Source organism: Clarias gariepinus, chromosome 17, assembly GCF_024256425.1.
Source record: "Clarias gariepinus isolate MV-2021 ecotype Netherlands chromosome 17, CGAR_prim_01v2, whole genome shotgun sequence".
NCBI classification, from domain to species: domain Eukaryota; kingdom Metazoa; phylum Chordata; class Actinopteri; order Siluriformes; family Clariidae; genus Clarias; species Clarias gariepinus.
This window is the reverse complement of record NC_071116.1, coordinates 5333270-5347925: the sequence shown is the minus strand read 5'-3', so window position 1 is coordinate 5347925 and position 14656 is coordinate 5333270. Positions and strand designations below refer to the sequence as shown.

At 41.1% G+C, this 14656-nt stretch overlaps 1 protein-coding gene and 1 long non-coding RNA gene across 9 annotated transcripts in view; one reads left to right on the top strand and one right to left on the bottom strand.

Annotated features, from left to right (window-relative positions):
- The window catches only part of myo18aa (myosin XVIIIAa), a 76754-nt gene that overhangs the window by 50782 nt on the left and 11316 nt on the right, over nucleotides 1–14656 (bottom strand). The window contains exons 1-5 of one of the 8 annotated variants that reach the window (XM_053476038.1): nucleotides 8090–8124; nucleotides 5116–5853; nucleotides 3542–3613; nucleotides 3302–3370; nucleotides 293–358 (exon numbers count right to left, since the gene is read on the bottom strand). The exons of 4 other annotated variants lie outside the window; for them this stretch is intronic. In XM_053476038.1, the coding sequence (XP_053332013.1) occupies nucleotides 293–358; nucleotides 3302–3370; nucleotides 3542–3613; nucleotides 5116–5835 (927 nt within the window). In that variant the 5' untranslated portion in view covers nucleotides 5836–5853; nucleotides 8090–8124. Of the gene's footprint in view, nucleotides 1–292; nucleotides 383–3301; nucleotides 3371–3541; nucleotides 3614–5115; nucleotides 5854–6481; nucleotides 6650–8089; nucleotides 8125–14656 lie in introns of those variants that run through there. 3 more of the 8 variants (XM_053476039.1, XM_053476040.1, XM_053476041.1) reach the window with 3 other exon arrangements.
- LOC128505544 (uncharacterized) lies at nucleotides 2–1999 on the top strand. Its single transcript, XR_008355592.1, has 3 exons — nucleotides 2–206; nucleotides 291–404; nucleotides 1652–1999. It is a non-coding gene; the product is annotated as an uncharacterized LOC128505544 (long non-coding RNA).

Below are 14656 nucleotides of genomic sequence, written 5' to 3'. Positions count from 1 at the left end.
CTTCATTTTGACTGTCTGGATCTGGATGACGAATCGTAGGTTCAACACTACAAAACCAACCGAACACATGCAGACGAAAAAACTTGTATCCACTAAGTTTAGCCTGGTGTGTTATATGAAGACACTGCAAACGTCTAAAGTGTTAAAGAGTACGATCTCCAGAAAACAAAGCAGGAACACAGAGAGGATCGGGTTCGTCTGGATTTGTGAGTGACAACCAAACACTCCTCTCGGTATTCAAACAGGTGTTTAGCCACACTCTGTAACATCTAACACACGGCTTTGTCCAGACCTTGGGTGGTAAAGCAGCGTCATGGGCCGCCTGCAGGACAGCCACGGGGTCGGCGTCCACCTTCACCTGGGGCGAGATGGGGTTTATCAGCTAGATCAGATGCCATTTTCAAGTACGTGAACAAAACACACACACACAACAGCAAAGCGTTAGATGAAGGCGAGAAGCTGCTTTTGGTTAAACAGCTATTTAATAAAGCATGCAGAAAAAAAAGAGAACTGCACATTTTATTCATTTGGTGATTTGAGGCGTTTTATAAAAGCAGCTTGAAAGCAATAGAGAACTACAGTACATGAAACGATGAAGACAGTTTTGATGAAGAGCTCGACTGTGAAACTTTGGCAAGCCAAAAAAAAAAGAAAAACTTGTACTGTGCTGAGCTCCAGAGTGAGTTAAAGGTCCATGTCTCAGTATTTAATCTCAATAAGACACAATAAACTGTAGGGACAGGACAGGACACTGAGGAAGGAAGATCAGTTATGAAAAGGAAATAAATGTTAGGAGAGAAAAGCATGAATATGGACAGACTGAGTGTGGGAACATTGATATTAGAGAGAGAGAGAGAGAGAAAGAGGAACAATAAACTGACAGAAACTCCGTCCTCCTCTGTTATCCCAAGAATGAAAACCGTATTAAATAAATAATCCAAAAAAAAAAAATAATAAAAATAATCAACTGTTATTATTGATATTGAACTTGATATGTTTAACCACATAACGAACAAAATGAAAAAATAAAACTGTTTATATCTATTAAAAATTTCTAGGAATTTGAAAATTTGGGAATAATAAATAAATAAATAAATAAATAAATAAATAAATAAATGAAAATTTTGTGGGTGGACGTGGAAACGCAATAAAGTTTGGCAGGAAACAGATTCCTGGATCAGGATGTAGTAATACAGGATAACAAGGTGTGTATGTGTTTCCTACGAATCTGTGTTTTAACCATGCAAGGTGGTGTTTTTCCTTTTGGATCAGTGAGAGAGAGAGTGAGAGAGAGAGAGAGAGAGAGAGAGAGAAGACAAAGAACTAACAGAAACAGTCCTGCTCTGTTTTTCCAAGGATCAAAATCATATTGAGGATAGAATAAAAATTACATATACATATATATATATAATAAAAATGCATATTTGTTAGGAAAAAAAATTTTATTCTAATGCTAATTGTACAACCATAATATTATCACTATAAGATAACGTATCCAAAAGCAGTCAAATTAAATTATTGTTTAAATGTTTCCTGAAAATTAGCGACTTATACTGATTCTATATACAATTATACAATAAATGTATTAAGCACATAACTAGAAATAAAAAAAGGAAATTCTCTATATCTATTATTAACGTATTTTCTACAGGGTGTCACAGGTGTACCAGGGACGGAATCTTTTTCACTCCTCTGGACAGCTGCTTAAGGACTGCACGAGCTTCCCCGGCACTTTCGGTTTCACCTGGAGCCAGCCGTCCCGACCCAGCCACTGCATTTGACTGCTGTCTGCACCTAAGGAGGACTGGGCGGGGCCGTCTGGCTGTCTGCAACTACAAACGAGTCGGTGAAGAGCCTGTGAGAGCCGCTGTCCACGGCATTCCGCTTCACCACCCTGTTGACGCCAGCCGAGCGCCTACATGCCAGCTGGGCACCGCTTCCGGACCTGCACATGCACATCCTCACTCTTTCCCTCCCACGCTTTCCCAATTAAACTATCCTTTTCCTACAAGACCTCGCCTCGTGTCTGTGTATCTGTGGGGCGCCCAGAGTTATTTGAGAATGAAAAAAGGAAAAGGTTTTCGGGTGGATGTGGGAAAGCAATAAAGTTTAATCCAGGAAACAGATTCCTGGATCAGGATGTAGTAATGCAGGATGAAACAAGGTGTGTATGTGTTCACTATAAATCAGTCTTTTGACTATACAAGTTGTTTGTAGAGAGAGGAAGAGAGAGGGTGTGTGTTAAGAGAGAGAGAGAGAGAGAGAGAGAGAGAGAGAGAGAGAGAGCCCTGGGCGGCTGAGATTGCTGTTAGCACGACACACTTTCAATACGCATAAGGAATAAAGTGTGTGTGTTACGACAAATGGATCCCTTTCGTTTCCACTTAAGAATTATGATCAATAAGAGTTTTACAATGACACTCAACTCATCACAGTCTCTCAGTCAAAAGGAAACCAGAGAGCGATAATAATAATAATAGGAATAACAGTAATAATAGAAAAAGGATCTGGAGAACGAGAAAAATCCTGACACTGCGGGAAACACCGGACAAGCCTGAGGGAGGAAACAGACGAAAGCAAAAACGCAAAAACAGATTCAGAGACGGTGGAAATAAAGTGTTCAGAACGTAACGCTTCATTCCAGAGACGTCCTGGACAAAAGCCCTTATAATAAAAGTGGGAAATAAAATTAAACACGTTTTCTGCATTTCTTCGGTTAAACAACATTTCATATACTTCTAAGTTAAAGACCTCATTATTGATATATTTTACTCAGTGTCTCATTGTCTTTAAATCAGATTATTAGGCTCACTAAAGAGAAAAAAACAAACATGATCCAACCAGTACAGAATAAAGGATGGGATCTAAAGAACTTTGGTGTGGACTCGCTCCTTTTGCCAACCTGACAGGTTTAAGCTGATTTAGCATTTGCTTTAGATTTTTTGCAGACTTTTTCCACTTTCCACTTAATGGCTTCGATAATATCAATGATCCTGTAATAATATTTGGTTAAAAAAAGCACACACACACACACGCACACATGCTGCCTCTTTCTAGGTGGTGCTGTGTCCACGCTACGTACACACACCCTCCACTCATGCTCTCATTACCAAAGTACAGCCTGATTAACGACTCGGGGTAATTTTAGCATCTGATCTGACCCAGGATCAAACCCCTCACATGGTGGAGTGTGTGTGTGTGTGTGTGTGTGTGCGTGTGCGCGTGTTGACGACAGACCACCTGTCGCGCTGGAAGCAAAGCACAGGCAAGCTGAAGAGAGAGAGAAAGAAAACAGGGTTACGGGTTTGTCCACAGTGAGGACCTCCTCCAGACGCCTGTGATTCTCCGCGGTGGGGACCGGTGCGGTTTTCTGCAGATAAAAGCGACAAGGAAAGCCACCAGGAGAAGAAAGAGGACAGATATACAGTACAGTACGCTACTACACTTGTATACTACGAGTAGCACAAGTGTACTGCCTCCTATAAACAGCCATCACATGCTCGCATTCTTCACACACACATGGATGCGCTAGGACACACACCTGTTGGGTGACAGCAGTAGCCCCACAGATGGGCTTCCCAGCTGGTGCAGGAGACCGAGATGCTGCTTTTACCTTCAGAGTGACACACAACATGATACACAGCCAAGTGGGCATGAGGAAGCGGGAATGAATACGACAACACACACACACACACACGAAGCAAACAGGCATCACACTACCAGATAGATAGATAGAAATTTCACTGATCCTGAAGAACCTCAATATGATTAGCAGTTGGTGTTACTGGTATAAACTCAAATGAGAACTGGATGAGAAGAGAAATCACCTCCAGCGCATTAAAATTCACTTATACCACTTCAGTGCGATTATGTCAGTAGTAAAAATATGAACTAATCCCAGTAAATTCCGGCACATAACTGTTTATAACATCACTTTTAGTCAACATCTTGATTTCACTTATGGTGCAGGTTAAACTTCAGGCAGACATCTAAGGACTGCGAAGGTAGCTCAGGGGTTCAGGCATCACAGGGTTCAAACCCCAGCACCTGAACTGTTGGAGCTAAACAACATGCAGGGGGAGGAGGCTCTTCTTAGATGAGGTCACAGTGGCGGGAAATCTTATTGGGATTGCGTAATTGGAATTCCGTACACTGTGAAAAGAATTTTAGGAAATGGAGAAAGAGGACAAGGAAGAAAGTTTTTAATGGGTTTCTTAAGGGTGACATGACCAGAAAGGAGGATTTAAACTGAAGGGAAGATGAGGGAGACCAAGACCAGAAGGTGGTGGTAATGCACCATAGTGGATGCCAACTGTTTTAAACACCAAGAAGACAGGAAGAGATCTTATTGGTCAATACAAAAATAGAAAAAGGACAAAAAAACTGAGAAAGAGGACAGGGCAGTATTTTGTGGGGCAAGATGACTAGATCAAGACCAGAAGGTGGCGGTGATGCAACATAGTGGATTCCAACTGCCGGTAAACACCAAGATGACAAGACACCCCATCTGAATGTCTAAAAATTATATTTAAAAAAAGGGAATGTCACATAACAGGTTCCCTTAATACATAGTTATATAATAAGTAGTTCTATTATATGACTGTGAAGCAGAACTGTTTTCTTGTTTCAAAAATACAATATTTAAAAAAAAAATGGCTTTGATATGGATTGAAGATTTTTGTTTGGATCAATTCCAAAATCTAATCAGTTTATCGTCTTGTTACAGCAATACATACCCTTAATTCAACCATTCATTCTTAAGATTACGCTAAGAGTTACGCTAAAAGTAATCTGGCATTGCTGGATAGATGGATGCGTACACGAACATCCTGAACGCATAATGGCACGTCATCTAATAATTGTTAGGGCAAGTGATACTAAAACATTCCCAACTGATGAAACAGAATGAATTATTGATGGTTAGAATCCCTGCTAATAGGGTTAATAAGGTTTAAAAGCAGATCGTTTCAAATTAGTTCTGAAATACCTATTGGCTCACCGAAATCAACAACGTGCTTTCAACATACTGTTGGTTTAGAACCCGTGCCACTGGGTTAACGACACATCAGTCAGGTGAGCTGTGTTAGTGCTTCACACGCCACATGCCTTCTTTACCTCCGGTTTCCGGACTGCAATAGGTCGCTGAGCAGGAATAAAACCTGCAGGGGGTGCTAGAGGATCCACCTTGGGTCTGGGGATGAACCCTGCCACTGGGGCAAAAGGGTCTCGCTTCAGGGCAGGCACAAACCCAACAGGTGGTGCTAAGGGGTCTGGCTTAGGAGGTGGACTAAAGCCAGAAGGTGGGGCAAGAGGGTTCTGTTTGGGGATCAAACCAGGAGGTGGAGCTAATGGGTCTGGTTTAGCTTTCGGGAAGGACTCAGTAGATGAGTTCACAGGATCTGGTTTAGGAGTGGTGTCGGATTCAACCATAACAGGGGCAGGAGAAGAAGGACAGGGGGTGTTTTCAGGGGATTCTTGTTTTGCCTCCTCTACTGGTTTTGGACTTCCATCATTCTCCCTAGCCTCTCCTTCAACTCTTGAACGAGCACGGCGTTCTTTGGTCCTCCTACGCCCCATGAGACTGGTGAGCCCCGCCGAGATATCATCATCGTGAGATCCTGAAGTGCCGGGTTTACTGGATTTGGGAACTGAGGTGGCTGTAAAGGCAGGTTTGTTTGGCACAGGGGTAGGTGGAGGTTCCTCTTTAACCCTGCTCACCACCCTGCGGGCTTGGCTTTGGACACTAATGGGGCTATTGCTTCTTGGCTCTGAGGGAGGATCATGCCTGGCTCCACCACCGCCTCCATTCACCACAGACTGAGACTGAGCACTCATGCTGCTCTCACTGTCTGACTGCAGACACAAATGTATATACAATTTGAGTTGAAAAGAAACTAGGAGATGGAACAAGTAGTAAAAAGAAATTGTTGGACCAATTTTTAAGAAGTTACTAGGCAAAATAATGGCCATTTACAGGGTAATTTTATAAAACAGACTGACTAAAGTATTTATCGCAAGATCACAGACGTCAGGCAGCTAATTGTTTGAGGTTTTTCAGTTGACTCTCAGGAAAGAAACAACCACTTCCATCCAAACCCCCTTATTATTTACGACAATTTCGCATTGCCTTCCAGGATTACAGCTTGGATCCTGATTTTCCTTTTCCATTACTTCACTAATCCACTCCTTACTAACCTTAACAATGCAACTCCAGACATCTCAGACAGGAAGCAATGCCATACATATCACTTAGTGCACTGCAATGCAACACTGGCATCATTCCCTGAAATCTGACTGTCTAGAGTCCAGAGGAAACTGGACCATGTCCAGCACCCGTGATGCAAACAGCTGAAATACTCCACATCATCATATTCCCGGTCTTAACTAACCAAAGGATCAACAAGAAAGAAAAAAAAAAACCTGTCTATACTCAGAGATGTGAGAGAATCTCAGGCTTGTTTAGCCCTGTCCAGAGACAGACCTTCATATCGATCCTGAAGGTGATAGTGCTAGTCCTCTTCCAGTGTGGAGTAGAATCCATCACTCCCCTGAAAGCAGAAGCATCTCGAACAGGCTCCAGGTCTGAACCCATCTCCACAAGACCTGCCGCACACGCAGTCTCACATGCTCCCCGGTTTCTTCTGACCCATCCTGCCTTCAAACTATTTCCGTCTATATCATCACTGTCCTGCTTTTTTTTTTTTTTTTTTTTTTGTCTCCTCCCTGTCTCCATTTGCCTTCTGGATTTTCAGAGGTCCCTCCCACTCGTAGTGTAGCCAGGATTGGTGGATAGAGGAGGAATGGATGTCCGTCAGCAGACCATGCTGCCCGGCTTAGAGGATCACGTGCGCTGATGCTCTGAGGGAAATAAATCTGCGAACACGGGCCACGGCGGCAGCGGCAGCATCGCTGAGGTGAGTTTAAAGGGAAAGCACTGCATTCTGCTTTACACAAATGACAAGACTTGAATCTCTTTAACACAAAAAAAAACAGCTAGCTTTGCTCATTCTTTACAGATAACCACTTTGTATGAGCTTAGAATAGAAATCGCCCTTTCATTCACAATAAAGCTTTTATAATCTTCTTTTTTTTTTCCTTTCATTACAAACATAACCTTTTCCATTAATGCCTTCCAAACAGAAGCTACTCCAAAGCCTGATTATATAAGAGAAGCCAAGACAGGCAAGCAGCCAAAATAAATGAGAAACAGCAGCTTCATTCTACATTCCACCAAGCAGACGGGAATAATCCTGCCACGCTGAGTATTATGTCGTGCAATTTTATAACAACCAGAGAGCCAGCATATTTTCTGAAACGAATAATAACCGGTTAGCCTGACAAACATTCAGCCACCTGAAATCTGTGATCTTGAGAATGGTGGTTATTAAAGTGGAGTCCATCAAGAACATCCAGGAGGTCTGTTATTAGGCTTATTGTGCCGTATATAATGACAATGCTGTTATAAATGGATTCTGCCACTGCAAATACTTTAATACACAGATAAAAAAAACACTGCCTGGCCAAAAAAGTCGTCATGTTAGAAGGGTCAAAATATTGTGCCGCAAAGAATCAAGGAAAGAAAAGAACTAAGAAGATTTGAAATGACTGGAACTGGGTTAAGAACCGTTCAACACATTATCAAAACCTGGAAGGATTTTGCTGATCCGTCAACTTTGTGGAAGAAATGTGATCAGAATGAAATCATAAATGAAACATAACTCATAGGATTGGGACTAAACAGCTGTGTGTCCATAAGCCTATAAGAAAAGCACTTATCAGTGGGACTCATCAGGAAAAATGTAGCTTCAGTTTGCTAGAAAGCATAATAAAGTGATGCACTCATCATGCATAGTGTCCAGTGTACAAGCCTCTGGAGGCAGTGTTATGATCTGGGGTTCCTGATCGGTGTGTTTTTCGGCCAGGCAGTGTATTATAGACACTTTTAAATAAAGAATGCACCAAAACTTAAGATCTGGACATAATATGTTTTCAGCTAAAGGAGTTCTTGGCTGTCAAAAGTTTGTAAACCCCTACTTTAAACTCTGACATTATACTCCTATAATGGTTAAAACTAATCTTCAGCACTTACATTTGAGTTTTTGGATCCTGGCGTGTTTTCATCTTTTACCTAGAGAAACGCAGGTCAAAATGGTGTAAAAGGTTAGACCCAGACTGAGGATGGATGAATATCTTTCTTCGGTGCAGGATGATAGGATGTCAAGTGTGTAACTCGGATCATTCTAGCACTACGCAGTTTTCTAAACGCTTGGTAGTCGAATTACGAATCAAATGAAATTATCAGATGGAAAACAACAAGATTGAAAAAATATAAAAAGATCTGCTTTAGATTTCTGGATATACAGTATATATATATATACACACACAGTAAGAAACCAAATACTGAGGTTGGATTAACTTCTCTATTATCAACTACATGCAAAATACATGCAGCGAAGAAAAAAAAGACAGAGATGAAACTCCACTTCCCTTTTTTTCCCAGAATGAAAAGCGCGATGAGAAAGCCATGGAGGCAGCGCCGGGGTCATGGGCCGTGCAGAGAGCGCGCAGCGGAGGAAAGAGCGAGGAAAAAGAGCTGTGATAGAAAAAAAGAAAAAAAAGAAAGAAGTTGTAAAAGAACGGGCTGGGTAGATGAGATGAAGCACTGATGCGACAGGTGTTTCACAGCTGGCGGATCCTCGGAGTGAAACAGCTGGACAGGTGGGCTATGGAGTGTGGGATGAAATGATCAGCTGGGGAGAGGTAGAGAGAGAAAAATTAAAGAAAAGGCAGAATGAGACATTTAGGAAAGCAGCTTGGCGGATCATTCGAACGGGGTTTGAACTGGTCGCTGAGAGTTTTGGCATGCAAGAGTGCACAACATTAAACCTGAGCCTGAGTGGGGAAACGGGGGAACGGGGGGGCACGTCCTGAACTAGCGTGAGATGGACACTTTAACTTTACATGAAAAAATTCCTGAAACTGAGAGTCTTTGGAAGCAAAATGTAAAGAAATGAGCGGGTGCTCAAGCCTTTTGCACTTTACGGTAGAACTGAAATAGAAGTAGAAATAGAATAGCTCTTACTCTACATTTACAATTACTCTACAAATACTGCATTTTTAAACCCAACAAGCAGCTGTGGCAAGACGTCAGTCCATAACGATCGCGTTTCCAATCGCACTGCTATTCAATCTCAATGCTATTCCGTACGATAACGGGTTTCCAGCTCTGTTTCCGAAGCTAATTTCCAGAAAATTTTACTAGTGCTGTAAAATCAAATCCTGTTGTGCTTTATTGTTCCCTTCTGTTTCGACATTTAAAAAAAAAAAGTAAACAGTCTGGATGTGATCATGGTGATGATGTTTATGCCTGAAACAGACTTCGATAAATAGCTTAAATAAATCCAGAAAGCGAAAGCAGTTTGAAAACAAAAACAAGACTTGAGAGAGCGTCTGGAACACGAGCCCAGACCGTGAACATGTGGGGTGAAGAAACGTCAGAAAGCTCAAGCATGTTGCATTTTTTTTTATCATTATTAGTTATTTTTCTTTTATCTAAAAAAAAATTGTAAATCTTTAACTTTTTACAAAATTGCATTTAAATCTGAACACTCCCCAGGTCGAGTCTATCTACAGTACCAGGTTTTTCATACAGTATTTAAAAAAAAGTTCCTCATACAGTGTGATCGTTCCAAATAAAGAGATTTTACAAGAAAACCGTCATCATGTGGCGTTGTTTTTAATATCCTAAGCATAAATGCAGCTCAAAAATGCTGAAGGCCGTTTCATCCTTGTCTCACACTAGTGTAACAGCAGTGTGTCAGGAATAAAGTGTAAGAAACACCCTAATATTTCATAATAATAATAATAATAATAACAATAGCTGATTATTGCGACTCCTTTAGAGTCACTGCGAACTCCATTCAGTCTCTCCAACTCAGGCCTGAAACGTTCCTCAGCTTCACTATAAATAGAGAAGAGCTGGCCCCAGTCAGGCCAGTGGACTCCTGGCACTCTTATCTTCACTCACACACGACACCACAAAGTTTGTCAGATACCATCTTGTTCACTCACAGTTTCGATCCGGTTGTATCCCTGCCGCTCTGTGGATCCGAGCCGGGCCGTGAGTGTCCGCTAAAGGTCTGTGTATGTCCAGGCTGGTCGGTGTTTGTGTGTGTGTGTGTGTGGGGGTAAGAGAGAGAGAGAGAGAGAGAGAGGTAAAGTAACACTGAACACAAGCAGAGTAAGGGGGGAACAGCTGCCACAGCATACTGGCCGAGCTAAAAATAACAACCAAACAGCAACATGGGAGCCCCACCACCATCCACTGGAGTCCTCCACCTCTACCCATAAAGCCGTCTTCCTCTATTCTCGTCTCATGGCGCAGACACAGGCTGAGAATTAGGGAATAAGGAATATAACACTTTAGGACATACGGTTATAGAAAATATTGTTCTGTTTATACTACAGCAACTTAACAAAGGTTGGAATATTCTATTCGTAAAAAAAGAATATTATGCCAAATTTATCACTTTTAACTCGTTTAATTTAACGACTCGTTAAGTACCTCGGCATTTACGGATTTAATCTGTTTCCGAAGGCGAGTTCTTAAGGTGAAATTTCGTATTGCGAAACGCATTTTCACATAGGAAATAATGTAAATGCAGATAATTCGTTTCAGCCAGCCAACAGTATTAACAATTTCCAACACTATAAGTATATTTTTGCAAATTAAAACAATCAAAACATTTAAAAAAGATATGTAATTGACGTAAGATATGAAATAGTTAGATATTAAACCTCACTTAACCTAAATTTATGATTCCTCTCGGCACCGGCTGTTTAAAATCCAAACTGAAAGTGGCTCCCTTTTCTTCTTGCCACCGTCCCACTACATAATGTGTAAATTTGTTTCAATTGGTTTTCCAATTACATAAACCAGTTTTGAATAGCTCCCGGATGTATGCGACACTTATCCGGTGTTCGGTTCGACTCGGTTTGTTCGCTGGATACCAACAATGCCGAGGCAAATTGCGTGAAGTAAAAATTCATAAGGCTCCTTAGAAATCTATTATGTGATTGAAATTTGCATAAATATTAGACACAGGGAAAGAAAATTGATTTAGTTATGTTTATTTTTCGTGTCGCCACATTGACTTTTTTGTAATGAATTTTTAATTTCTATATATTTGAATTAAAGGGGGTTTAAATGTTGCTGTTCCTCTATAATCCTGCAGGTGGCACAATCTAAAGTATTCTTTAGGATCCTGTGTAGCAGGAGCAAATTATTAGCTAACACTGTTCAGAATTGTAAAAATAAATCTAAAAAAAAAATGAAATCAGGATATTTAAAATTCATGCAGTGATAATAATGAGATTTCTGGTGATTCCTCTCTCTAATAAATAAACAGATGGGAAAAGTAAGTCTGAAAACAATGTGCAGAGCACTCACATCACACCAGAATGATGACCAAAGACAGCCACCAGGGGGCTCCACCTCACTAACACATTCTACAGTCAGAGGAAGACACACATTTTCAGTTCTGTCACAAAAAAAAAGTCAGAAAGAGTAAAAGTGATGCTCAGTGGAGGAGACTGAAGGGATCCTTCGTGGTAAAAGGCAACCAGGGCTCCTGGGAAAAGATCAAAAGATCTGATTGGGTGTGGTAGGTTCAGGGGAGTGGCTATCCCACAATTAAGTGTGTATATAGGTGTAATGGTTCTGAGGTAGATGGAGTATAAACTCACAAGCTTCTGATCAGTAGCTCCTCACCCTAATGTTTCATAATAAGAACCACTTATATACATGAATTTGTGTCTCTTTAATGAGAGGCCAACTAAGCAACTTCCTAAAGCTCCATCCATCCGTCCCGTCACCCAGTTGTCTTTCAACCATCTAACCAGCTCATCTCTCACCGCTATCACCACTTATCCATCCAGCCATCCATCCCTAGCACCACTTTACCTTTCACTAAACACTCTTCTCTTCTACTATGCAGCCTTTATATCCAATCAATCCACATCACTTGATCCTTCTGTTCATCCATAACATCCACATCATTATCCATCAATCCATCCATCCATCCATCCATCCATCCATTCATCCATCCTCTTTATTCATTTATACCATCCAATGAATATATCTTTTCTATACTTTATCTACTTTTTATCTTATGAACCATATGATCTTTTAATCTCTAACATGTTATTCAGCCGCTTCATACATCTCAGCCATCATCATGCCAACTCATTTGATAATCCATGCATCCATCCTATATAACCGATACATTGATCCCTACCCATATAGTCATCCACCCACCATCTAATCATCTATCCAGAACATCTCATCATCTATCTCATACCCAAGTATCCATCTATCATCCCACATCATCTAACCACTGTATCACAATGTCTATCGCATCCAATCGTCCATCATCTAAACTTCAATACATGCCATCTCATCCAACTGTCCACCCATCATCTATCTTATTCAATTATCAGTTCCTTACTATCCATCTATCTATCTCTGTCATCATTCTAACTCATCAGATGATCCATTTATCCATCCATCCATCCGTTCGTCCATCCATCCATCCATCCATCCAACCCATAATTATCTATTTCATACTTAAGCATCCACTCATGACATATTATCATCCATCATCTAACCATCCAACAACTCATCATTTATTCATTCCATTTATTACGCTAGGCTTCCATTCATTCATCCATCCTATTCAATTATCAATTCCTTACCATCAATTCCTTACAATTATTAATTCCTTACCATCACCTGATGATCCATCCATCCATCCTATATATGTGATACATTGGTTTTCTAATTATCTGTTCATCACATCTTATCCGAAATATCATCTAATCATACATTCAACCATCTATCTCATCCCATCTCATCATCCATCGTCTAACCACTAACATCTGATCCTCCATTCGTGCCATCTCATCATGTCCACCCATCATCTATTTTTTTCAATTATCAATTCATGACCATACATCCATTTCATTCATCCACCTCATATATTTCAGCCATCATTCCACCTTATCTGATGATCCAATTATCCAGCCATCCTATATATCCGATACATTGATTATCTAATCATCTGTCCATCACACTGCATCAGCAATCTCATCTAATCATCCATTCAACACACATAACCATTCATTTCATCCCTAAGCATCCACCCACACCATCTTATCATCCATCATCTAACCACTCACCATCTGATCCTCCATTCGTGCCATCTCATCATGTCCCCCATCATCCATTCCATCCATCCATTTTATTTATCCACCTCATATATCACAGCCATCATTCCACCTCATCTGATGATCCACCCATCTTATCTATCTCATACATCTATCCTACTAATCCACCCATCATCCACCCATCCTATCATCCATCACCCATCATTTGATCATCCATACATACACCCATCACATCTGTGATACATTCATCCCTACTCAAATACCGTCTACCCACACATTCACCAACGAATCCCTCCATACCTCCATCCATCATCCATCTTATATATTTATCCGTCTATCCACCATTTCATCTATCCCTCTGTTTTATACACATGTCTTACTTGTTCACACAGTAACCCATCCATCCTTTTATCTAATCATCCATTCGAACCATTTATCCATGTAACTGTTCTACAGAGAAGAGAACCCAGCTGGACCAAAAAAACCTTAAAACTAAAAAAAACATTGCATTCCAGAAAGTTCAGCTTGCATTCCCTCACTCTCTCGACTTTGACTATCAGATATATAGTGTGTGTCAAACTAACACAGCTTTGAACGTTCTCTTGCTCTCTCTCTATTTACAGGTGCAAACACATATCTCACCCTCATGACATCAGCTGTAAAGGTCTTCCAGCACAGAGGGTAGGCAAACAGTTATATGATATCTCATTCATTTACCTCCAGATTAGTCAGACAGGTGGAGCAGATGATAAGCTACTTGAACTGCCATGGTAAGTCATTAACCCACATTAGTCTCAGTTCATTAGAATTCATCACATTTTTTGGCATGCGTTCCAACCCGGAAGCAGCCTGGCAGATATGACACGCAGCACATGCTCTGCTGGAGAGCGTGCCATGCTGACAGATGGCACAGTGGCTTGGCTGAGGCCTGTCGGATGACACGCGCGTGGCGAGAAAATATGGACTGGCTCAAAACTGTGACCGGAGTGAAGAAAGCCGACAGGAAATAGCCTACTGTGACTGCCACTCATCATGGGGGGGACAACAATGTGGAGAAACAAGACAGGCGTCATTCATAGGGCGAAAGGAAGAGTGGGAGTGCACAGAAATGCATTCTGGGTACAAAATGTCAAGTTTTAGTATGCATCTAAGTATTAGAGTCTGTGTAAAGGATACTGGAAAATAATCTCAGTTCAGCAAACAACGAACGTCAGAAATCTGGGTCAAAATAATCTAACGGGTGCGGCTCCTGATGACGACATTTCTGCTTAGGTGTGTGAGAGCAACGCTTCTAGACCAAATATAAACTAAATACTAATACCAGCGATCCAACTCCACACCTTAACTGCAAAGTTTATGAAACACCCGGGATCTGAACTCTGCCCAGGCCAAACCAAACACAAACTGGACCGCCGGGTCACTGGGACAAAAC